The sequence below is a fragment of the Pseudonaja textilis genome, chromosome 2 (assembly GCF_049901715.1).
Source record: "Pseudonaja textilis isolate UNSWEBS1 chromosome 2, rPseTex1.2, whole genome shotgun sequence".
Lineage (NCBI taxonomy): Eukaryota > Metazoa > Chordata > Lepidosauria > Squamata > Elapidae > Pseudonaja > Pseudonaja textilis.
Genome location: NC_141991.1, coordinates 80,798,814 through 80,822,976, shown reverse-complemented (window position 1 = coordinate 80,822,976; position 24,163 = coordinate 80,798,814). Strand labels below are relative to the sequence as shown.

Genomic DNA, 24,163 nt, shown 5'->3' with positions numbered 1-24,163 from the left:
TGATTAATTCTAGTTGATGGCCCAAGGGATGCTACTGTAGTATAAACCCAGATGTCTGAATTTAATCTAGTAGCCCAGACCAGTTTAAATCTCAGGCCTAAATATTCATTTCATGTTACAAAAATGTATCTTTTGGGTGCCTTTTAAAAACTATTACTTTGTAGCACTGCATATATAATTTAAAGAAACAGTGTGGTGTGGTAATTAAGGCACCAGGCTAGAACCCTAGACGTTAAGTTCTTAGGGACAAAGCCAGCTGAGTGACCTTGAGCCAGTCATTTTTTCTTAGCCGTAGAAGGAAGGCAATGGCACACCAAAACCTTCCCAAGCAAACTGCAGAGACTTTGCCCAGGTAGTTTGTGAGAATAGAATAGAATAGAATAGAATAGAATAGAATAGAATAGAATAGAATAGAATAGAATACTTTATTGGCCAAGTGTGATTGGACACAAAAGGAATTTGTCTTGGTGTAAATACTTTCAGTATACATAAAGAAAAGATACATTTGTTAAGAATCAAGAATCATAACATACAACATTTAATGATAGTCATAGAGTACAGTCAACAATCAAATCATACTAGGAAACAGTCAATATAAATCCTAAGGATACAAGCAACAAAGTTACAGTCCTACAATCACAAGTGGGAGGGGATGGGTGATAAGGAATGATGAGAAGATTAACAGTAATAGTAGTGCACACTTTGTAAATAGTTGAACAGTGTTGAGGGAATGAATGAACAGAGGGGATGGGGGAATAATATAACATTACACATGTTTTATTCAGATGGCTTTACAAATGGGAAAGTCTATGGATATTCTCAATCATCCGGGCCATGATTGTCCCAAAGATGCTTTTCAAAAAGGCAACTGGACTTCCTTGTTTTTTTCCTCGAAAATGTCTCACTTCTCGTTCAAGAATCTTTTTCAATTCTCAGTTGCCTTTTGAAAAGCACATTTGGGACAAATGAGAATGTTCTAATATGAATTTCATTTTTCTTTTGCCAATTTAGCTTGAAAAAAAAATTATGCTGCTATTTTAACAATTGTATACTAATAGATAAAGCAAATCTGTAACACAAACACTGTTTTACCCATAGTCTGTTGAACAAGTCATAATTTATTGTCATGTGCTAAGCTGTAAATCTGTTTAAAATCTATAACAAAGTGGGTTTGAGATAACTGAAACAACGAATGTTATGAATCAATGTGATATGTGTCTTTTAATTAGGCTATCCTGCCTGGGGTATAAAATTCTCAGCCATCACTAGGCAGCAAAAAGGTGGAGAAAATTCCTCTCTTTTGCTGCCATCTAGTGGCCATCAGGAGTTTTGGAGCCTAGGTAGTGTAGGTTGACGTTTAGTAAAATAGTTGAAGACTTGGCTGATTCGTTTGGGAAAATAGTGCTAAAATGATTTTTCTTAAGTATTTAAACCCATTTTAGTTGGAGATGGAATGCTCTTCGAACAGAAGCACAGTCGTTTTAGTGTGTGTGAAAGAGTGAAGATTGTCACTTGGAAAAAAATGGTGCAAAACACTTCCCTGATACTTATCTTTTCATACTGGCTGTAACCATGTCTGGACTAAAACATCCAGATGACCATTAAATGGATATGAAAAGTGAGAGCTTTCTATATCTACCTACTGCCCTCTTAGCAATTGTCTGCATTTTTGCAACATGGATGCAGCAGCCCTACTTCATTAATTCAATTCAGGCATTTATAAAAGCAATTCAATTGACATGTACACTTTTTACTCCATACCTTTGGGGAGTTGTGATATGGAGACCACTCATCTGTGAAGGTAAACTAGAATCTGGACTGTTGTTTGCATACAGACGTAAAGGATTATTGAATTGCAAATTTAAGGTCTGCTTGTTGTCTGTTGGACTTCCTCCAGGTGAAAAGGCCATGGGTCTCCTATTTGGAACAGGTCCATTATCCTAAACAAAAGAAGAAATCATGGTAAGTTGTCTTTATCCATAATAAACTACCACTTTCAGAAAATGGAGATCCATTAAGTGGTCCACCAACTGCAAACAATATTTATTTAACAGCAATGGAGCCTGAAAATTGGGAATAAAGAATCAGCAAAGAGGATCTGTTTGAGGAGGAAGAAAATATATGTATTTCACATGTGTAAGACACCTGTTGTACAATGTCTTCTTGTGTTTTAACTTGTATTGCATCTAAATTAATTGAAATACATATTCAAGTTAGATCCTAGTCAAATAAGGGATAAATGTATGAACAGATGTAAACATGGCAGTTTAATGTCTGTAAAAAAATAGTGTTATTGTTTTTTAAGCTCTGTAATCTATTAATGTGAAGTCAAGGGGAGCTGGACTAGGAAATAGGCCTTCTACATTATAGTTTAACATTATGGAAATACAATTAATTCATACTCCTTCTCAGTCAGGAAGACTTTTAAAACTATCTCTTTAAACTGCTGTTTGAATCTTAGGATGATTGCCAGTATCCATTTATTATTATATAGTAAAATGCATGTAAAATTATTTTATTATTTTAACAGTTATTTTGATGCCATTCATGCAGGTTGGTGCAGTGGTTAAAGCACCAGGCTACAAACCAGGAAACTATGAATTCCAGTCCTGTCTTAGGCATGAAAACAGAAAGGTAATCTTCGGCCAATCACTCTTTCATACCCCAACTTACCCCACAGAGTTTTTGTGGAGAAAGAAGGAGTATTAAATATGTTGGCTGCCTTGAGTTATTTATAAAAATAATAAAGTTGGGATAAAAAATCTAGTATCTATCTTCATAAATCTGTTCAGAATATTTATTTGCTAAGTCCATTTTATAGCTTCGCTCACATCTCTCAACTTATGTGAGTTTCCCTTGCCTCTTTAATACAATGTGAAAAAAGGCTAGCAATAAATCATTGATATCTCTCTGAATCCTAACAATAGCTCTCATTTTTATACTTAAAATGTAATTAATTTGTTTTAAATAAGCTGAAGTTCAGGTAAGACTTCTATAAACCTTCTCTACAAAACAAAATGAATTCTAAATCTACACTGAATTATTCTTCCAGGACTAATAATTAGATCATGAGCATTTTAAAAATTATTCAGAAAAAGTGCTCTGGATACTGCACAAGGATATTATTCTTTATTTCTGATATTTTATTAAGACAATACCTGTTTTTCCCCCCTATAGACAAAAAGGGTGGTGGTGCTGCTTAAAAATCAGAATGACCTTTGAAAGAGCAAATGACCTAATTCAAGCAATTTTTAAGAGTAGTTACACTCATTGAGGCAAAAGCCCAGTCACACAGTACTTACAATCTCCGTGCTTATAGACTGTAATGTTAAGATGTGCATAAGCAATGTAAAGATTTTTCTAAAATTTTCCGCAAATACTTTTATGTTTTACAGTTTTTCAAATATTTACCTATAAATGAATGCTACTCTTAAAACTAGCTGGTTTTTCATTTCTACAAGAAGGATTTCTCTAGAACATTTGTTTGCGCTAGAACTGTTTAGAATTGCAAGCCCTGATTAACTATGGATTCCTTACTTCCCATTTATTTCTTCCTGATTTCTGGGAATGGATGCTGATTATGATAGTAAATGGCATCAAGCCAGCATTTCCAACCCCTCAGCTGGTGCCCGACTATTCCTCTGCACTGCCCAATTCTTGTACAGGAAAAGGAACTAGGAGGGGAACAAACAGTCTACACAATCAGGAATGAAGCCAGACTTTTCTGGTAACTCCTTGTACCTAGAAAATGTTTATGTGGACCTGTCACTCAGGCAGTTCTACTGAAATAGATTGGACCATGGTTTGTTCTTTCCCATTAAAGAGAAAGCAGAGATGGGACAATCAAATACCAAATTAGCTTTGTTTCTGGAAGCAAGGTCTGCTTCTTATGGAGGAGGAAAGAGGCACTACAATTCTCTTCAAATAGCTGGAATAATAAAAATAAGAAGAACTACAGCATACAAAGCCAGAATCAAGAAGACAGCAACAAATACCAAATTCCACTCTGCAAGGAAGCCAAAGAAATAGTGGACCACTTCCTTAGCTGCTGACAGAAGATCACCCAGATGGACTACAAACAACAGCACGTCAAAGTAGCAACAAGGGTGCACTGAAATATCTGTAACAAATAACATTTGCCTTCAAGCAAAAATGGGTGAGATCATAAAATAGAGAAAGTCATAGAAATGAAGAAGTTGAAGTGCTCTGGGATTCTACAATTCAAACAGACAAGCACTTGATATATAACACTCCATATTTAACAATTCTTGACAACAACAAAAAAAAGCCTGCATAGTAGATATATCAGAGCCTGGAGACAGCAGAAGGGAAGAGAAAGAACCGGAGAAAAATCACAAAATATAAAGATCCACAAACAGAAATAAAATGACTATGGCAAAAGAAAGAAAAAGATACTACCAATTATAATAGGCTCCTTGGGTGCAATCCCAAAATACTTAAGGGCATCACTTCAACATCATTGGCATCAACAAAATTACCACCAGTCAATTGCAAAAGGCAACTGTGGAATACTATATACCCTGTGATGTATTATTTAATGTGATGTATTATGTAGTATTTAGCACCATCAAACAAAAACAGCTGCCTATCTCAGGTCCTATCTCAGGTCCTTGATAGGTGGATTAAAAAAAAAACTTTTTTCAGTGTCCTTACAACTTTGAATGATCACTAAACCAATAGTTCTAAGTAGAGAACTATACTACTAGCATGAATTAGCATCACATATGTTTGACATCCTCCATCAATATGTTAAGGTTGCAAGGGAGGAGAATCAGGATAAGTACAGCTTCCTCTCCATAGGATTCTTCTTCCTCTCATTGTACAGAAGTCAGGGTGAGATTGTAATGGGCATTTCTCATTTTTTCTGTACCTGTTTTTTTTAAATTTCCCTAGAAGTCTAAACAGAGCTAAGATGAGAATGAAAAATATGACAGTAAATAAGCAAGCTCAGTACTTGTTTTAAACAATTGCTGTCAGCAGTCATAGAGAGGGAGATACAGTTCAATTATTTATCTTTCGGCCTTAGATCTATCATTTTCCAAAATTTTAGTTTTGCTACTTTAATTAGAAATAGCACATTTTCAAATGTTAAAACGTCCTTTTTAATTTTCCTGACTTTATTGCCCTGTTACACTGAAGGGGAAAGGAACGGTAAGCTGGAAATATGTTGCTTTGGCTAAATGCAAAGTTTTCCTATCCTAAATTAGCACAAGAGAAAATAAATACTTAAAATGTTCAAAAACAAGCAAATTGCAATATGCATAAGAAAATATGAGAGAATATTTGATACAGCTCATTTTTGTCTTACTGAATATTATAAATTTGGTATACAGATTTATTCTTCTGAAAAGAACCTTTTTGATTTGTTACCATGCTTCCTGCTGAGTCCTGTCAACTAGCACACAGGGCCTTTTATAACTATAATAGTTTTGCCAGATTCTTAGTTCCTGAAAAGTGATTTAACGTTTCTGAAATGCACAACCCAATTCAGCATCGTTTATTTCAGCTTTTCTTCCTGCTGACACAAATAGGGCCCCCCTTTCAGTGAGCCCTGATAAAGCAAGGGGCAGGATTCATGTAAATTTAGCTGCTGTGTAATTTTTAAAATATATATATTTTAAGCCTATATTTTAAAATAGTTCATGAGATTACTGAAACTATAACTTTAAACAAAATGATAGTGCTAACCACTCTTTTAAAAGTAGAGATATTTTAATGGATATTCTAAGAGAAGGAAATCCACGTTGACGGGATTCACAAAAAATGGGTCTAATTCCAAATTCTGATTAGAGCAGAAGAAAATCTAAAAGGCCGAAAAAGTTTCTTAAAAAACATTCCTTTATCATTTTTTCCCTACTGTTTTGGAAATTCTATTTTTGTCATAGTTGAAAATTACATTTCCCGCCATTATTGCATGTCAGAAAAGTCAAGAAATTTTCATGTTTGTATCAATCAAAATGATTCTTGCAATTTAAACAAACAATCCTTATATCAAACATGGTATTACTTCCCCAACTTTCTACAAATCAACAAATGTTGGATTGCGAACAGTTCTTTTCCAAAGCAGTCACAATATGTAGATGGCATGTCAGAGAACATTGTGTTCCTATGATTCATCTTTCCTTGAGAAAGAGCCATTCATACAGGGATGAAGCTGTCTCTGATTCTATGCCTAGAGATTAAAACCCCAGTCTACCTAACTACTCACCTGTCCCTCAGGTATGCAGTTTCCTTCATATGGAAAGCCAGAGAGGAGTCCTCAACTGCATGAAAAGCCATCATGGTCAAGAGAAGGAGGAGGAGGAAGCTGCTTTTCAACTACAGGTTCTTGTAATCAGAGCTGATTGACTCCTATCTTCCTGAGACTGACAGGCTGGGAAAGCCCTGAATTTAAGGCACTCCCTGAGAGCCTTACAGTAAGGGAATAGCTTCTGTGACATCTTCTATATTATGTAAGTTTCCAACTTCAAGCCATGATAGTCTCTTGGAAAACCTGGACTCTTTCTGCCTCACTGTCAGCAAGAAATTTCTGGTTATCTTGTACTTGGAGCGCAGCTTGCTTTTATAAAATTTATATTATGACGGCTTCCTCCCCAGTTAAAAAATCCTGCCCGAGCCTTGTGAACTGGGACATACAAGAATGTATTTTTCTAGAAAAGTTATTCTGTTTTGCAGATGGAAAAACATCTTGGAGCAACTCCAAACAGAACAAATTGGAAGTGCATGGGAAGGAACATACAAAACCAGGACCAAATGTAAAAGGTTAACATTAACTCAGTTCTAAGCCATTTATTGTCTGAATAATTATTTTTAAGAAAACTCTCTCATAGCATCTTGGCTCAGCTCTGCTTCAAAGGGACTGCTCACCTAATTCACCATTACCTTCATTTAGACTGATAAGCTCAAGAAGTAATTTCTTTTCTCTTTGTTCAGTGCTTTTAAAAACAAACAAACACCATCATTTAATAAATTTAGCAGTTATTAAATTTCCATCAACCCGATTTACTCTTAGCTTCTTCTATAAAGCTTTTAAAGCTTACAGCTGCACTGCGGCCATTCCTTAAGATAGTTATTTCCTTTGCAGCAGTATTTTTCTTAGTAGCTATACACTAATGGTAAACTTTCCCTGAATGGATACCCTTCAGATATGTTGTTACTATTGGTACAGCTGGTTGGAAAATTTGGAACTTGTTTGCCACGAGACAACAGACCAATATGACGTAGACCCATGATGGTGAACCTATAACACACGTGCCACAGGTGGCACGCAGAGCCAATTGTGCTGGCACGCAAGCCGCAGGCAAACTTACCTCAGTGCACATGCGCACGCCTCGCAGCTGATTTTTGGCTGGTTTGAGGCCTTTTTTGGCAGGCTTTGCAGGCCGAATAATAGATCTGTTTTGTCACTTCCTGTGCGCAGTGGATATGGGGGGGCATGCATTGCCTTCTGGGTGCTGGCACATGAGCGTGCAAGCACTAGCGTGCGCACAATTTTTGGCACAGGAGCCCAAAAAAGTTAGCCACCACTGCCGTAGACCAATACTTTATCATTTGTCTTAGAAAGTTTGTTGTTGTTACTGTTGAAGATGGGATCTTAGAAGGGGCTTAGAAATATTTTGAATGAATGAAATCATTCATTTATTCTTGCGGTGAGTGAAGGTTATAAAAATATGATTATGAGATCCTCTATCAATTATTATTAAGCTAAGGTCTTCTAAAGACAATGTTAAGAGGAAAATCTTCTGCCATAAAACAATTATACATAATATATCAATGATAAAAAATTCAGTTCTTCCTATTGTTCATAGTCGGGTATCAGGAATATTACTGCCCCTGTGGAATTGTCTCTGTGCCTGTGAAATGCATATGGGTTTTGCAGGGATGTGTGTGTCTTTATTCCATACAGTTTCTTTGTGCCTCATGGAATCCAGAGACGTTCCTAAAAAGAAGACAGGGTAAGCCTGCAGCGGCCAGCATTTTTGCTTTGAAGCAGTTTTAGACAGTTGAAGCACAAAAAGAAAAGCCCCAAATTAACCGATCCAATATTTAGTCCTTAGCAGTGAGCAGCAGATGTAGAAGAGCAGTGGGGGAACATGGATATATGAAAGGATTTCTGGGAACAGTCTGAATGAACTAACATTATGAGGAGAGGAAGCTTTATGGCTTAAAGATAAGAAAAGAGGAAGCAGGGGAAAGATGAGTAATTTTGCTTGGTGCAGGAGGAAGTAGTTGGATTACTGCTAGAAAAGAGCAACGGGTGGGGTCTGGCAGTCCTTGAGAATGATCCTGGAAAAAGGAAGACCAAGTCTGGGCTGAGAAAAAGAACGTGGTATGGTTGATCCGGTGTGAGGGAGGGGGGAAAAGAAAGGAAAAAAGCAACAGTAAGTTCCAAGGAATCTTAAATAAGGTACCTTTTAGCTTTAGAAGCTTGTTCTGTGTCTCCATGTTTTCTGTTGGCCCAAGAAACTGATTTGATTCTGTTATTCTGAAGCTCGGACTCAACAGTGCCTTGCCCTTAGGAATTTGTCTTTGTCTTTTAGGTTCTTTCTATGATTGGTTGCATTCACCACAGTGGCTAATTTTTGACACTACTCATATTTCCCCAACATTCTATATATGATCAAAACTCTAAAAAAAAATCTTGTATTAAAAGAACTAAGCATGCTGCTATAAACTGTAGAATCATTAATTGGTTTTTTAAATACAGTATTTCTCAGCTGCCCTTCTACAAAATTATGTAGACTTCAATTCCCAGAATTTCCCAGACAGCAAATTGTTGCTGGGAATTCTGGGAATTGAAATGCTTATATCTAAAGCATGATATTTTTTTTAATGACCTCACCCATATAGTAATTATTATGTGATCTTTCTATGTATTAAATAAAACACTCTTAGCAGTTATGTTTTATTGCTAGGTAGTTGGAGGTTAGTCTGTATACCTCACTGTTGTTTTATCATTGTTAGAAGAATTACATGCACCATTGTCTCTAGAACTACAGTGAAAAGGAAGCATAAAGAGACTGAAAATGTTTATGGGATCATAAAGTTGCTCCATGGTATTAAAATGTATGTGAACAGATGTGCTGATTTCCCAAAGTGAACTGTGCCAGAGGAATTACACTAAAATGGAAACACAGTTTTAAAATTGCTGCATGATTTTTATGTCCTCCTGGAATGAATAATTGTTTGCTAATAGTTTTCCTCTTAGATGGATGTGATAAATTATAGCAGCCAGAGCAACCCTGACTTCCACATTTGTGGTCTTGCAGAAAAGATGTCCCCGTAGAGAAAGGAGCACATCCAAAACGGAAATGGAACATCGTGGCAATGGGACTGGCTTCATTTTTTTTGTGGGATTTCCAAATGAAGCTCTTCGTCTCATCTGATCTGGCCTACTGATTTCACAGGAAGGATTTTTAAAAGAACAAAGGATGAACAAAGCACACTACCTCAGATTAATTGGCATGAGATGTACTCCCTATACCCAATATTCAGAATTGTCTCTGAAAAGAGATAGTGTAATCAAGCTGTGAAGCACTTTAGATTCAATTTCCAAAAGGCGTTTCTGAGCAGCTGGGCACTCAAATGTAACATTGGTCTACAACACTTAAAGCAGCCATGTCCCTTGAAAGAAAGAGTGCAGAGAAGAAAAACAAAAATGATTAGGGGATTGGAGGCTAAAACATATAAAGAATGGTTTCTGGAACTGAGTATGTCTAGTTTGATGAAAAAAAGGACTAGGGGTGACATGATAGCAGTGTTCCGATGTCTCAGAGGCTGCCACAAAAAAGAGGGAGTCAAGCTACTCTCCAGAGCACCGAAGGCAAGATAAGAAGCAATGGGTCAAAATTAATCAAGGAGAGAATCAACCTACAACTAAGGAGCAATTTTCTGACAGAATAATTACTCAGTTGCCTACAGAAGTTGAGAATGCTCCAACACTGGAAGTTTTTAAGGAGAGATTGGATAACCATTTATCTGAAATGGTATAGGGTTTCCTGCCTGGGCAGGGGGTTGGACTAGAAGACCTCCAAGGTACCTTCCAACTCTTTTATTCTATTCTAAAACAATCTGATCTCAGGAAATGGCTCTCACATACTCCAAAACTCCTTTTAGAAATCAGAGCCAAATCTCTAGTGTACATAGTAGTAGTAGTAGTAGTAGTAGTAGTAGTAGAGTAGTTGTATTACTGCCAATAGGTAAATCATTATATCAAAAGCCGAGTTAAGTGTTATCCCTGTAGAGATGTTTCACTTGCATGATGAATTCAAATATATTGGATTTCCCTCTAAGACACTCTTTAATTAAGATATCAATTCTGTAAGCTTTATGTGTTCAGCAGCATCTTGCTTGGTAAGTTTCCAAGAGTGGGGGATGAGATCACACAATAGCTTTCCCTCCTTCCTGTTTGAGCTGAAAAAGGATTATTGCTATACAAATGTAAATCCTTTTCTCCTAGAATTAGTGACATAATCTGTCATATTACAAAAAATGTCAGAGGACAAAAAAGGATGATAAAACATGAATAAATGGGATGCTTAATAGACAGAGTTGGAAGGGACCTGTCCAACCCCCCACCCAAGTGGGAGACCCTACACCATTTCTGACAAATGGCAGTCCAATCTCTCCTTGAAAGTCTCAAGTGATGGTGCTCCCACAACTTCTGAGGGCAAGCTGTTCCATTGGTTGATTGCTCTCACTGTCAGAAAGTTTCTCCTTATTTCCAGGTTAAATCTCTCCTTGTTCAGTTTCCATCCATTATTCCTTGTCTGGTCTACAGGCGCTTTAGAAAATAGCTCGACCCCTTCCTCTCTGTGGCAGCCTCTCAGATATTGGAACACTGTTATCATGTCTCCCCTGGTCCTTCTCTTCACTAGCCATGCCCAATTCCTGTAACCATTCTTCAGATGTTTTAGTCTCCAGTCCCCTAATCATCCTAGTTGATCTTCTCTGTACTTTTTCTAGAGTCTCAACATCGTTTTATAGTGTAGTGATCAAAACTGGATGCAGTAGGTGTGGTCTTACTAAGGCTTTATAGAGTGGTATTAGTACCTCACTTGATCTCGATTGCATCCCTCTGTTAATGCAATTTAGGATTGCATTAGCTTTTTTGGCTGCTGCTGCACACTGCTGGCTCATATTTAGCTGGTTGTCCACTAAGACTCCAAGTTCTATCTCACAATTACTGCTATTGAGCCTGGTTTCACCCAGTCTATATGTATACTTTTGGTTTTTCTTGCCTAAGTGTAGGACTTTACTTTTATCTACATTAAAAAAGATGTAACAAAAGGAATAAATAAGAAAAGCATATTATGAGTTTTTCCCTGCAAATCTGGGTACCATACTTTTGCTTGACAATAGGCTCCACTAAAGCTGGTGAAACTTTTGTGTTAAGTTCCATAGATTTGGTATGAGCAAATTAAATATTTAATTTTGCAGAAATAATTCGTAAAGGGACAAGAAGAAAACATCTGGAAGGTAATTATGTGCACATGTATATGCAAATGGGTTCTATATAAACAAACAGCAAAACATCTGTGCCAAGAAATGATTTCCAATCCAAAACTTCAAGTTATTCTAACATTTTGTTTCCATCCAGTTTCCCCAAGAAGACAATCTGTTAAATTTCTACTAATTTCAGCATTCAATTTCTCAGCTATATATGTCAGTTTTAGTACTGTAACATACATTGATATTTACTAATCCAGAGATTACAGATCAATCACTCAATTAAATCAATCAATCAATCAATATATTTCTTCATATTTCATATTTTTGAACTGCCCATCTCCCTCAAAGGGGGGCTCTTCTATGACCTATCTATGAATGTTTTATTTTTAGGAGATAAAACAATCTCTTTGAGAGATTTAACAATTTATAAGAATAAATATTTTGTATCTATGTTCTATCCTTTATCTACATACCTGAGAAATGTTTCAATAGGATTTATTCTTCAGTTTTGTGTATATTTACTAGACAAGGTTTCAATTTGGAACTTTGTGAACAGGATGAGTGATTGAAGGTAAATGGGAAAATAAGGTAATATTTCTCCAGAGTTCCTATTTAACTCTGAAAATCTGCCTTGGGGAATTGTACAGTATAAACAAAGTCTACCAGGGAAAGTAAAAATGGAAAACCAACAATAGTCCTTTGTATATAGCAAAAAGAGCCTTTTCAGTCATAGAATAGCAATTCTGCATATCACCACATGCATCTCTAAAAGAACAGCAGCCACAAAATTATTTCAGAACCGCTGTCAAATTCAGACATTGATCTTTCCTGATAATTTATTTTTCATTTTAGGATAATTGAGGCATTTTGGAATGCTTAGAATATGAAGCATAAAGTATATTCAAAATAATTTTGAACAGATAATCAGAGGGACATGAAATAGCTAAGTCATCTTATTTCACCTCAAGAATATTCTTCACATGAAAGTACTTTATAATAACCTATTTCATTTCCTTAAAACTGAAATTCTTAAACACAACACCCCCCCACAAACATTTGTAGTACACATGGTGCTCTAACCCCAATCTACAGTTTCCATCAATAGGATACAACAAGGAAAAGAAAATACTTGACAGCAAAAAAAAGATTTGAGAGTGTTACAATAAAACTATAACCTGGTTCCTATCACATTCAGAAACAGACCAGTACATTAAAAGGAGGGCCTTTTCATGAAGCGTTTAGAGCTTTGCAATTGATTTAGATTAAACTAGCTGAGTAATGCAAACTTATTTTAAACGATTCCTAGAATTTTTAATCAACATGGAAGCTAATCTTTAAGAAAAGCATTTGCACCAAGTAAATCAATTTTCATGTTAACATCTGCCCAAGGGAGAAAATATGAAATCTAAAAAGAATGTAAAAAGAAATAAACAACCCTCTTTTAATGTTTTGCAAATAAAGTGTTTATTGTGTCTTATAGTTTTATAATAATCAACATAAATATAAAACACACAGTATTAAAGTTTAAAAATTTCTGACATACAAAACATTAAATTCAAAGACATCTGCCTAAAAGGAAATCTCTGGGATTTAAAGAATTTAAGTCAAAAATTTGCATATAAATCTTTTCTTAGAAATCAGAAATACTTCCTCATTTCCTTTTTATAATCATATTTTCTAGTAGATTTTGAGGGTGTCAGCAAAGTTTCTGTTTTGTGCACTCTCTGGGACTTATACATAGGATTTTGTTTTTTAAAAACCTGCACTTTATTATCTTGCCAGTGGTTTATCTGTAGCAGTGAAGATATAACTTCAGTGAGCAAAATAATCTTGAAATTAATGCTATGTTATTGTGTGTTGCTGTTTTAGGTGTCCTGTTTCCTTTTCTACATTTTGGAATACACGTGGGGCAATCAATTTTTTCCTGACACTCATAGTTCATTATATGAATATTTTGTTTCTAAAGAATCCCACAAGCCATTTCAGTTAAATGAATAAGGACTAGCTAATACATTGTATGTGTATGTATTTTATGTAGAATGTACTGAATAGATAATATACCCAGAGTATATTAAAGTTATAGCTATAGCCATAACTGATTCTATTATTGGATCAGTAGATTTTATATTGATCTTCACAACTTTGTTCTGAATGATACATGAATATCTCCTGCTGTAAAAGAAACCAGCTTTAAACTGAAAAAGGAATATATTCCTTACTATTATTTCCAGGTTAAAAGCTACTTTTCCCTCTTGTTGGGTTCTTAGTTCCCATGTGATTCCCCCCACCCCACCCCGCTTTTACTTATCCCTAATTTTAACTTCCTTTTGTTTTCTGCTTTATTTAACTGTGACCTTTTCTTTGATATGTATGCTGGTGGTGTGCCTGACAATTTGTTCTGAATTAACTCTGTACATAGATGTTTTTTCACAGGCTACTAGCTTAGTTCATGACAACATGAACTTGTAAAATACTTCAAGAAAATCCAAATGCTTAAAATAAATCAAGTCAGAAAGAAATAGCTAGTAGTTAGTATACTAGTGACTCTGTGGTTTCTTCTCCAAGCCCCCAAAACTTTAACCTTAGACTGTCTACTATTGACCTCACCCCTTTCCTAAGAAGTCTGTAGGGGGCGTGCATAAGCACACCAACATGTCTACCGTCCCTGTCCTATTGTTTCTTTTTATTTTTCTTATATGTATCCATTTCATGTATTCATAACTATGTTATACTTATACCGGTTATCTTATAATCGCTTGACAAAATAAAAAAATAAAAAAATTAGGCTTTAAACATTTTGAGTGGCTGCATCATCCATTAACCATTTCAGGAAGGTTTATTTGTATGGAAATATTTAGTAAGAATACAGCAGAATCCTAAATTGTTTTTAAGTATGGCAGAATATTTAACTTAAAATTATGTTTGTTCTTATATATATTTATTCTGTACAGTTGTGACTAAAGAAAAGATAAATGAATATTCAGTTCTTAAACATTCTTGTATATTCCTCTCTTTCAGACTTAACCAACTGGATGGAAATGAGTTTCCATTAAACTTGAATTTATGATACCCATTTATTGATTACTGAACGAACCTAGCATTTCTTTCCTAGACAAGCACATTTCTCTTTTCCTCACTTTTTTAGCCTGGAAGAAATAGTTAGGAAGGTTTTACCTAACATTTTGGGTACAAATGTATAGTCATGTTATCCAAATTAATGAACAGTAATTAATGTTCAACTTTAATTTGGGTTATGAAATCATAGTTTAACACTACTGATTTATTATTGTAGGAAGTACTCTTTACAATAAACAAAGAAAGACATAAATAAAATGGCTGCCATAGAGTATAGGGATGTGGTTGGTAATATTACCAATGCAATTCTTGGCCTGCTGTTTTATTTGGGATAATTCCTTCAATATATAGGCCAAGCCTTGCAGAAATTGAACACGTGTTTTATTCCTCCTCCATTCAATTGCCAAAACTTCTTCCCATGGGAAAAAGAAATACATCACTGAAAATTGACAATATAATCCAAATTTCAGTAGTACAATATTGAGTGGTCAAGGACTACAAACATGGGACTGGGTAACATTATACAGACAGCAAGTTGCCAAACTTTGTATTACATTCATGGGCACTTTCTGTTCAGAGCTCTTTTGTTTCCTTCTTCAGGCCTACTGAGAGTATCGTAAGAGTACAAATAGTCCTTGACTTACAACCATTCCACCACTTAAAGTTACAACAGCACTGAAAAAAGCTAGTTATGATTGTTTTTCACACAATGGTTGTGACATTCCCATGGCCATATGATCAAAATTTTGATGCTTGGCAGTGGGCATGTCCCTTTTGCAACCTTCTGACAAGCAACATCAATGGGGAAACAAGTTCTTAACAACTATGTTACTAACTTAATAACTGTTGTGATTCACTTAACAACTCTGGCAAGAAAGGTTGTAAAATGGGGCATGCCTCACTTAACAGCTGCCTTGCTTAGCAATGGAAATTTTGATCTCAATTGTGGTTGTAAGTCAAGATAAGTATAACTGCTCTTTATTCCCCCGAAGCAGTTCCCCTTCTCTAACCAGGGCATAGAATGGGAAGGTAGATGGGAGATGGCTAGGCTTCAAGACCTGATCTGTAGGGTCTGTTGTAGATTATGACCTATTTTTATTCCATTTTACAAACAATAGATTTTATAGAAATTGATTGGTTCATGATAACATTTTCCACAGTGTAATTTATAAAACTATTCACAGTGTAATTTTAATGAAACTTTAAAATGTAATCATCTCTAAAACTCTCATGTAGGTATGTTAGTTTATGGTTGAATATTCCAGACAGAGGCCAAATTGGCAGGATGTCATAGGAGCAGTTCAATGCATCAGCAGAGCCCTCTGTCTTGAAATGTTGTCTTGTTCTTGATGTTTGTCCAATTATAGAATTATTTACAACTATGTAAGAAACTAGATTGCTAAAATGTTCCATGTACTCCCCTTGAAATGTTTTAGTAGAATCATCTTCAAACTGCAGATATAGTACCTTGAATGAAAGATCATACAAATCAGTCTCCCTTTTGCAATAAATGTATATAAACAATGTGAGTTCAATTCTGGATGATGTACTTGAATGGGGATATTGGGATTTCCTTGTTTAGACTGCTGTGAAATTTATGGTGTACATATTTTTCAGTGACCTGTGAAATCTACTGTGCAAGCATATGTGTTTTTCATCAGATAACTTATCATATAAGAAAAGGTGCTTCTGCAGAATTGCATGTTTTCAAGATTTAGTAGTTCGTAGTTTAAATGGTAGTTTTAGCATGAAATTGTCATTTGAAATGACTGTCCATGTGATAAATTTCTCTACTGACATTTGATGTTTAATAAAACTATATCTTTTTTTCAAAGCCATACAATTAAGAGTTGGTTTATTTAGTTATATTATCATCAGCTCTTTTCATACTAGTCACAATTTCCATTGGAAAAAACAAAATATTTATTTTGATAATTAATATCAATATGCAGCAAACATGGAAACAGTTGAGAACATTTCAAATTCATCTATATTAACTTGTGACAAAGTTGTTAAGATGTAAATTGTTACCATGCACTTGATTCAGATTGCAGATGCAGTGGGCTGAACTGAGGTTGAATTCAACTCCAGCGTAGGTACTTGCAAGAATACATATGCTGAGATGATCAGGATATGAGGGATCCCTGGTGGTCTCTGAGCTTGGCTGAGCTAAAGAATCTCTAATCACCCCCTCCCACACAGACAGGCAAGACACCAGAATATAAACTGACAGCAAACAGCACTCATCACTAGCACTAATGATGTTACCTTGTTAGGTAATGAAACGTCTGCTTCAAGCAAACAACCAAGCTCAGAGAGCACCAAGGACCCCACATTTCAACCCCGAGCTACAAATATTCTCCTTTAATGATCAGGATAATTCAGCATATATATTTATCATAATTATGAAATTACAAATGAGGCAAAATATGAAGTGTGAAAACATACAAAGTATTCCAGCATGAAGTATGTGTGACAAATCAGTGGTATTGTGGGTATTGGTATTGTGTTTCATTTATATAATGAAAAACAAACAAACCAGAAATTGCTGTCTCTACTTCCATGAAATATTTCTAAATATTTCTCCATCATCACACTTTCAAGGAACTTTGAAAACTGACCTCCAGCTTTCCCAGAGTTGTCTATTGACCAAATATAAATCTTTGTTTCTTGAATAATTGTAATAAATAATAAACTGTACCGAACAATCTTTCATACTTGATGCTAGTTTATAATGTTAGTGCTATTTCTCTGACTGTGAGCAGTTTGTGTAAAACCTTTCTGTGGCAGAAACACAAGATTTTAAAAGCAAGAATACGTTGCGCATGGTTTTCCACTATGAAAATAAGCTCTGTATCAAATGTGTCTTTCTTTCCTTTTGCAAACCAAGGGAACTCTGGAAGCATCTGTTTCTGGCTGTAAGCTACATACAATTCTAAACAAGGGAATCTATGAGATGTTTGTGGTTTCAAAAGAAGCCATCATCAAAATAATTGTACTAGCATCTTAATCAGTTTCAAAATAGTACATTTCTCCAAAACCGCTTTACTTGATTTTGATTTTGCATGTGTGCATTGATTCACAATAGTTTGGCTTTTTGTGCGCAAAGAGACTGCAGTTGGATATCCTGGGAAATTGTGGCTTATTTTAAAGCCGGAAATGAATGCTTCTGTCTCAAGAGAATAGGTGGAGAGAGAGGTGAGGGTGAGCCTAAAAAGTGTATTGCAATATTATTTCCTGCTTCATGCAAATTTTATCTTTTAATCTCAGATGGAGACTTGAAAATCTGGTGATTAATCATTAGCATACTGGAAATGATGTCTTTCCATACAGGTCTGTGGACCAAAAAGTTTCGTAACTTTCAAGAATGTTCTCCATTGTGCATAATTCATATTGCCAAGGTTAATCTCATCTGACCTATTTGGGGAAGCCTGTTTCAGGATTTGCCTGATAAGGCTGCCTCTATAACTTAACATTCTAAACAGATGATCATGTTATGTATGGCGAAGACAAATGGAATGTCTATTACCAGGGAAACACTCTTCCAAACAAACTAACTGTACCCACTCATCTTTTAATGTATTCCAAAAATTTTTAATCTAAGGTGTGCTTTTTCAGATGTGAGCTTCCATGCGCAATGTCTTAACATGGAGCAACTTCTTTCATGTAGAGTTGTGGGTGGCTGAAGAAGGAAATTTGGCACCCTTTCAAACAATGGGAAAACAGTCTGCAGAGTTTAAGTTCACATTTAAACTGCTCAAATCCTTTCTTTGAAGGATGTTGCTCTGACCCAAACTATTTGGTCCAACAAAAGATATCATTTAATACATGAGGCTCTTATCACTAAAAAGGGATTAATTCACTTTCTATTCCCATGTCAAAGCTCCAGTTGTTCTGCTTTTAATTCCAGATGCACATAATTAAGTTTCCTCTATAATGATACAGAAACCTTTTCTTCTGAAATGCATTTGAAGATGCTAACATATTTCTGTATCTATGGTGAAGATCAAATAGAAAGAGTACACGACAATGTCTTCTCTTTGATAAAGTAGTAATTCTTTTCTTCCCCTGATAATCAGCCAATGTTTATTTTTTGTACTACTTATAACAGCTCTTTCCTGTTGTCCGGTTGCTCAGCACTTTGTTCTTTGTTTAGAATTGTCAGACAACTCACTCATGCATCTCTAGTAAAAGAAACATTTACAAAGAATAGTCATTCTTCAGAGCAAACAATGGTGCTCTGTTAGCAGCAAGCTTATGTCCCCATGTACTGTATTTTCACTTTACTCTGATTCTTACTAGAGAACAACTCTATAATGTTATCCTACTATCTCATGCAATAATCTTACAAACATTGTTCAGATGTAACCAAAACTATGTTTAGCAGAACGTATGTGGTTATAATATTTAATGAATGTTGTAACCCATGTAAGACATTTTCAGAAGTATTTTAAGGGATTTTAAGGAATCCATATGAATGGATTTTATTTAAAATCACTTAAAATCATTTTCTTTAAAAGAAAATTACTTTTTCATTTTAAATTAATTACTTTTAAATTTACCTCTAAAAATACTTCTAGATTCACTAGCAAGTTCCAGGTGGTTATTTTTTTTCCTGCTAGATTTATTCCATTTCAAAGAAAAAAAAAAGTTGACAGAAATGTAGGGCCCTATCAGAATAATCCCAACTATCAGTTGTGAAGTGCATGCTTTTCTGCATCTAAATATAATGCTTCTTCTCTAGTAATAATAGTAGAGGCTCATACAATTGAGATTGTTAATTCATATTGAAATGAAAGAAATCCAGTTAATATAAAAAAGAATAGCTATGTAAATCTTTTAGTAAGGTGTTTACATTAAATGTAAAAGAAAAGGAGGGGGAGTGATTTGCAGGCAGAGACTTTATAGTTTCTCATATTGTAAAACCATTCGTTCCTTCATTCATTTTTTCATTTATTAAATGTATTTGTTACTTATTACCTTGTCCTGAAAAAACAAATTTTTACAAAAGTCTGTAGAAAAAAAGAAGAAAGTCCAGTTGCCTCCTGAAAAAGCACCTTTGGGACAACCATGACCTGGATGTCTGAAAATCTCTACAGACTTTTAGCTATACAGTTTGGGATGAACACCCTTGGAATGGTGTGGGAATAGGAATGGATTTCCAGAGGAAAAAAATGGCAGATTACAGGAACCAGGAGCACTATTCGGGTGACCCTGAGGACACAGATAAACCTCTTAAGTGCTTCAATGACCCTCTAAAAGGATGCAAATGACCAGCTGTCTGAAAGGAATATAAATCCTTCCATTCCCTACTATCCTGTCATTGCTGAAGAAGCTTCTTGGATGAGAAGTGAAATGTATTTTAAAAAAAACCCCAAGAAAGTCCAGTTGTCTCCTGAAAAGCATCTTTGGGACAAATTTTTACAAAGGAATTACCCCCTCCCAGAAGATAATAAATGCAAGTATTGTTCAGGTATCTGTCTTCTTCCCCCAACCAGGTGCATAGTTGTGGCATGGGCAATTCTAACCAGAAAACTATTATAATGGAAGGGAAACAACCATTTGTTAATCCTCATGTACCAAGTCTGTAATTCCTATCTACATGAATCATTTGTGTATTTTCCCCACCACCACCTCTCAGTTGTTACTTTAAAATGTGTAATACCTGATTTACAGCTCTTCCAGAACACGTCCAATTTGGGTTTCATTTTCATAATTTAGTTAAAAGGAAAATAAACTCACTGTTTTGAGAGGTAAGAAACATCTTATTTATTCATGCATTTATTCTATTTGGATATATACTTTGAAACTACCTTGTTGATAATATTGTATCAGTTAAACTGTTTTGACTTCTTTTTTTGGTGCAGGTCAAGATACCAGTTATTTAAAAAACTATGAGCAGGGTATCTGAAAACACAGTTAAATGTTCTTTGAATATGTCCATAGTTACATGATTTGTAAAAACATCTTGTCTGATTGATAGGTTTTTCTCCTAAGCACAAAAGGTAGTCAAAACCATTTAATTTCAAACATCTGTTGCAAAAATTCAAATGTAATTACTTCTATTCATTTATCACTGAAGGTAGCCTTTTCTGTTACTCTTATATTATTGTTTTAAATGTTTTTAAAACTCAAGGACCTAGTTTTACTGAAACAGAAACATTTTAATTAAATATAATGTCTGCAATGCTACTGAGTGGGAAATGACTCCCCAATCATTATTCTAGCTAGCTTTAAATACTTAATTATATCATTTACAGCATTGTAAGCGTTAGGCAAGATATTTACCCTATAATTCCTACAATGGACTAACCATTTGTAGATATTTGTTATATTCAGCTTAAGTCAGCATCATGGAACTTAAGCAAGCTAATTCCTGTTAGCTTCCAATTGCAGAGTCCTGCTAAAAAATACTTCTTGATGTACAAGTTTTGCTCTGGATGTTGTCTGCTTAGCCTTTTCAGGATTGTGATATACCAAGTCACAATGAAGGCATAGACAGTAGTTCTTCCAATGCTGTATTTTCAGTATATATTTATATATTCTGAGAAGAACAGCTTACATATTATCAGGAACCTTTGGAAATGTAATAATCACTTTAGGGATGTTCACTGAACAACTTCTATAAGAGGATCAACTTAATGCCAGAAAGTTTTATTACACAGCCATGATTCTTCTCAAATTGAGGAGTTGCCCAATTAGATCCATATTTGATTCCCAGGTTATATTTGTTAAATCCTGCTCTACTGTATTCTCCTCTTTTGTTCCTGTTCTAAATATTTTGTTTCCAGTTTCATAAAGACATTTCTGTTTTAATTCCATTCAATGCAGTTTCTATTTTCATTCTACTCTGTAAAATACATATTCAACTCTGGTATTCTGTGACCAATCTGCTTACTAAGGCAAATAAACTCTAACCATTACTAAAATGAAATGGATTTTGTAGAGGATCTTTCAGTATCTTTTAACTGAGAAAATGAAGTTTTTAAAGTACTATAATTCTTCTCTTTTTACCACCAGAATAGATTATGTCATAAAACGATTGAAGATTAAGTGAACTTAAATACTTTGTTTCTATTCTGTATTTGATCAGTTTCAAAAGTAAACACTCTGTTTATACTCATCTTATGGCCACAATTGAGCCCAAAATTTATGTGACTAAGTGAGAAATTTGTTGAGTAAATTTGCCCCATTTTAAGACTTTTCTTGCCACATTTGTTAAGTGAATCACTGCAGCTGTTAAATTAGCAACACAGTTGTTAAGTGAATCTGGCTTTCCTATTGACTTTGCTTGTCAGATGGTCTCAAAAGGGCATCGCATGGCTCTGAGACACTGCAACGGTCATAAATATGAACCACTTGTGAAGCATCCAAATGTAAATTATGTGACCCTGGGGATGCTGCAATGGTCATACATGTGAAAAATGGTCATAAGTCACTTTTTTCAGTGCTGCTGTAACTTTGAACTATTGTAAATTGAGACTACCTGTACTTAATCTTTCATGTTTCTATTATAGTACATGCTTCATTGTGCTTTTATGTTTAAATGGTTGGTTGTTTATGGCTGCTTTATTTATTTATATTATTGTTAATACAATATAAAATGCTACTTTATATGTGATTTGCTATCTCTATAGGTGAACGGATAGAATTATTATTACTCTTCATAATAGCAATCAGATGCCTGTTCAACCTTTTATAAAAACAGCTTTCTTCATCTGGGAGCCTTTTGGTATTAATAGACAAGCATCCATACATACGAAGATTTTCCCAGTGCCATATAAAATATAATTGATGGTATTACTCTTTGGACATGAATATTCCCAGAAGAGGAACCACAAATTACATTGTTTTCAGAATTATTTATTTATCCAACTACTGTTGCTTAGTTACAAGCAGATTTTTACTAGCATGCTAAAAATGACAAAGGGATTTATTTACAGGAAGTAACAGTGTGTAAATGAGAGAGTGAGATGGTTAACAGATCCATGACTGTTTTTCCCATGAGCTTTGACCACATAGGTGAAGCACAAATGAAACTAAGAACAGGAATATGTCAGGCAACAATTTACTAGCAAATCGGGAATATAACATTGGGCATTTAAGAACCTCTATTTCTCTTTCTAAAACTAAATGAAAGCTACCTATCTATCGGTATCTGTCGGGGGGGAGGGAAAGGGGAGAGGTAATTGCTTCCTTTGAGTAGTGAAATTATCAATTTCTGTCAGATTTCAATTGGATTGATACAATCCTTAAACCATTGGTTGCCCCCTAAGACCACTGGACAACATCACCAGGTCTTGTTGCTTCAGCAAAGGAAAATACTTAGCGACAATTCACATCCTGGTCAATGTCTTTTCTCACTTTTACCATCGGGTAGAAGACACAGAAGCATAGCCAGCTGGATAAACAGGTTTAAAAACAGCTTTTATCCATGGGCTGTCAGACTCCTAAATACAACTACAATCACTCCATGCCTACATGGAAACATATGATTGGTTTCTCCCTAATTACTTGTATAATCACCACTTTCTATATTATTCATGGTGTACTGTACTTTTGTTATGGATAGCATCAGCAGAAGCAAAAAATCAGTTTTATTGTATATATGTACAATGACAATAAAGGTTGTTGTTATTATTATTAAATAAAATAGAGATACTAAGAAATAATATAAGCTTCAGATGTTCTAGTTAATAGTTCCATGTAATGTAGGTAACTCACATTAGTGTAGTATCTTGGAATTCCAGTCATGCACCATATTTAATATGTTTTATCATTACTGGATAGAGCAACACCAATAACATCTAGGAGGATTTTAAATGACATTTCCCCCCTAGCAATTTGAATTCCTGGAATAAGTTGTGTCTAAAATGGTATTGTGATTTGAATGGAAAGGGGGGAGGGAAGGAAAACTATAATTTGTACAAATTGTACAAATTCATTCCATTCATGATTTATTTCAATAACAGTACAGTAGCTGCGAAGTTTTTGTATCTTTCCACCACTAACTCATCCGTAGACAAGCTTATAGTTCCGGTATCTAAAATTGTGCCAGGGTGTTTTTTCTCATCTTTTTCTTTTCTCAAGAGCATAATAATTCTTTCCACATTTTTAATGCATTCCATTAAATTCAACTGTGGGTTTTATGCACCAAATGCTGCTTTGTCTTCCAATAAGATTTACTATTTATATCACAAATTTTGCTTAATTTTTATCTTTTTAATGGAAGAATTAAGCTTAACAACTGAAATCCAATCTGTTTAGTGCATTTTTTTTAAAATTAAAACAGTTTAGGTTTATATTTCCTAATCCTTTGAAACGAAGCTTAGATGCAATGTTAGAGGGTGGTGGTTGTTGGGGAGGGTTGGAGAGGGGAAGTAAAAAAAAACCCTGCCATTTTTGTGGTTTTCAAACACACAGTTCATAATAGAACAGATTCTTAAAACTTGCTGACCCTTCCTTAGTTTTCTAGGACACTATTGTTTTAGTTATCTCAAACTAAAACCTATCATAGTTTTTCTCTTCACTGTCCAGGTCTGCTATTTCCTGTTTCTAGCTTTCTCAGTCTCTCCCTCATGCTCACATTGTCCCATAAATGTTCTAAAGAATAAAA

General features: G+C 34.9%; 1 protein-coding gene across 1 annotated transcript in view; it reads right to left on the bottom strand.

Annotated features, from left to right (window-relative positions):
- Positions 1 to 24,163, bottom strand: part of PDLIM4 (PDZ and LIM domain 4) — a 76,575-nt gene that overhangs the window by 5,900 nt on the left and 46,512 nt on the right. Inside the window, exon 4 of the mRNA XM_026696453.2 lies at positions 1,762 to 1,940. Within this exon, the coding sequence (XP_026552238.1) occupies positions 1,762 to 1,940 (179 nt within the window). The remainder of the gene's footprint in view (positions 1 to 1,761; positions 1,941 to 24,163) is intronic.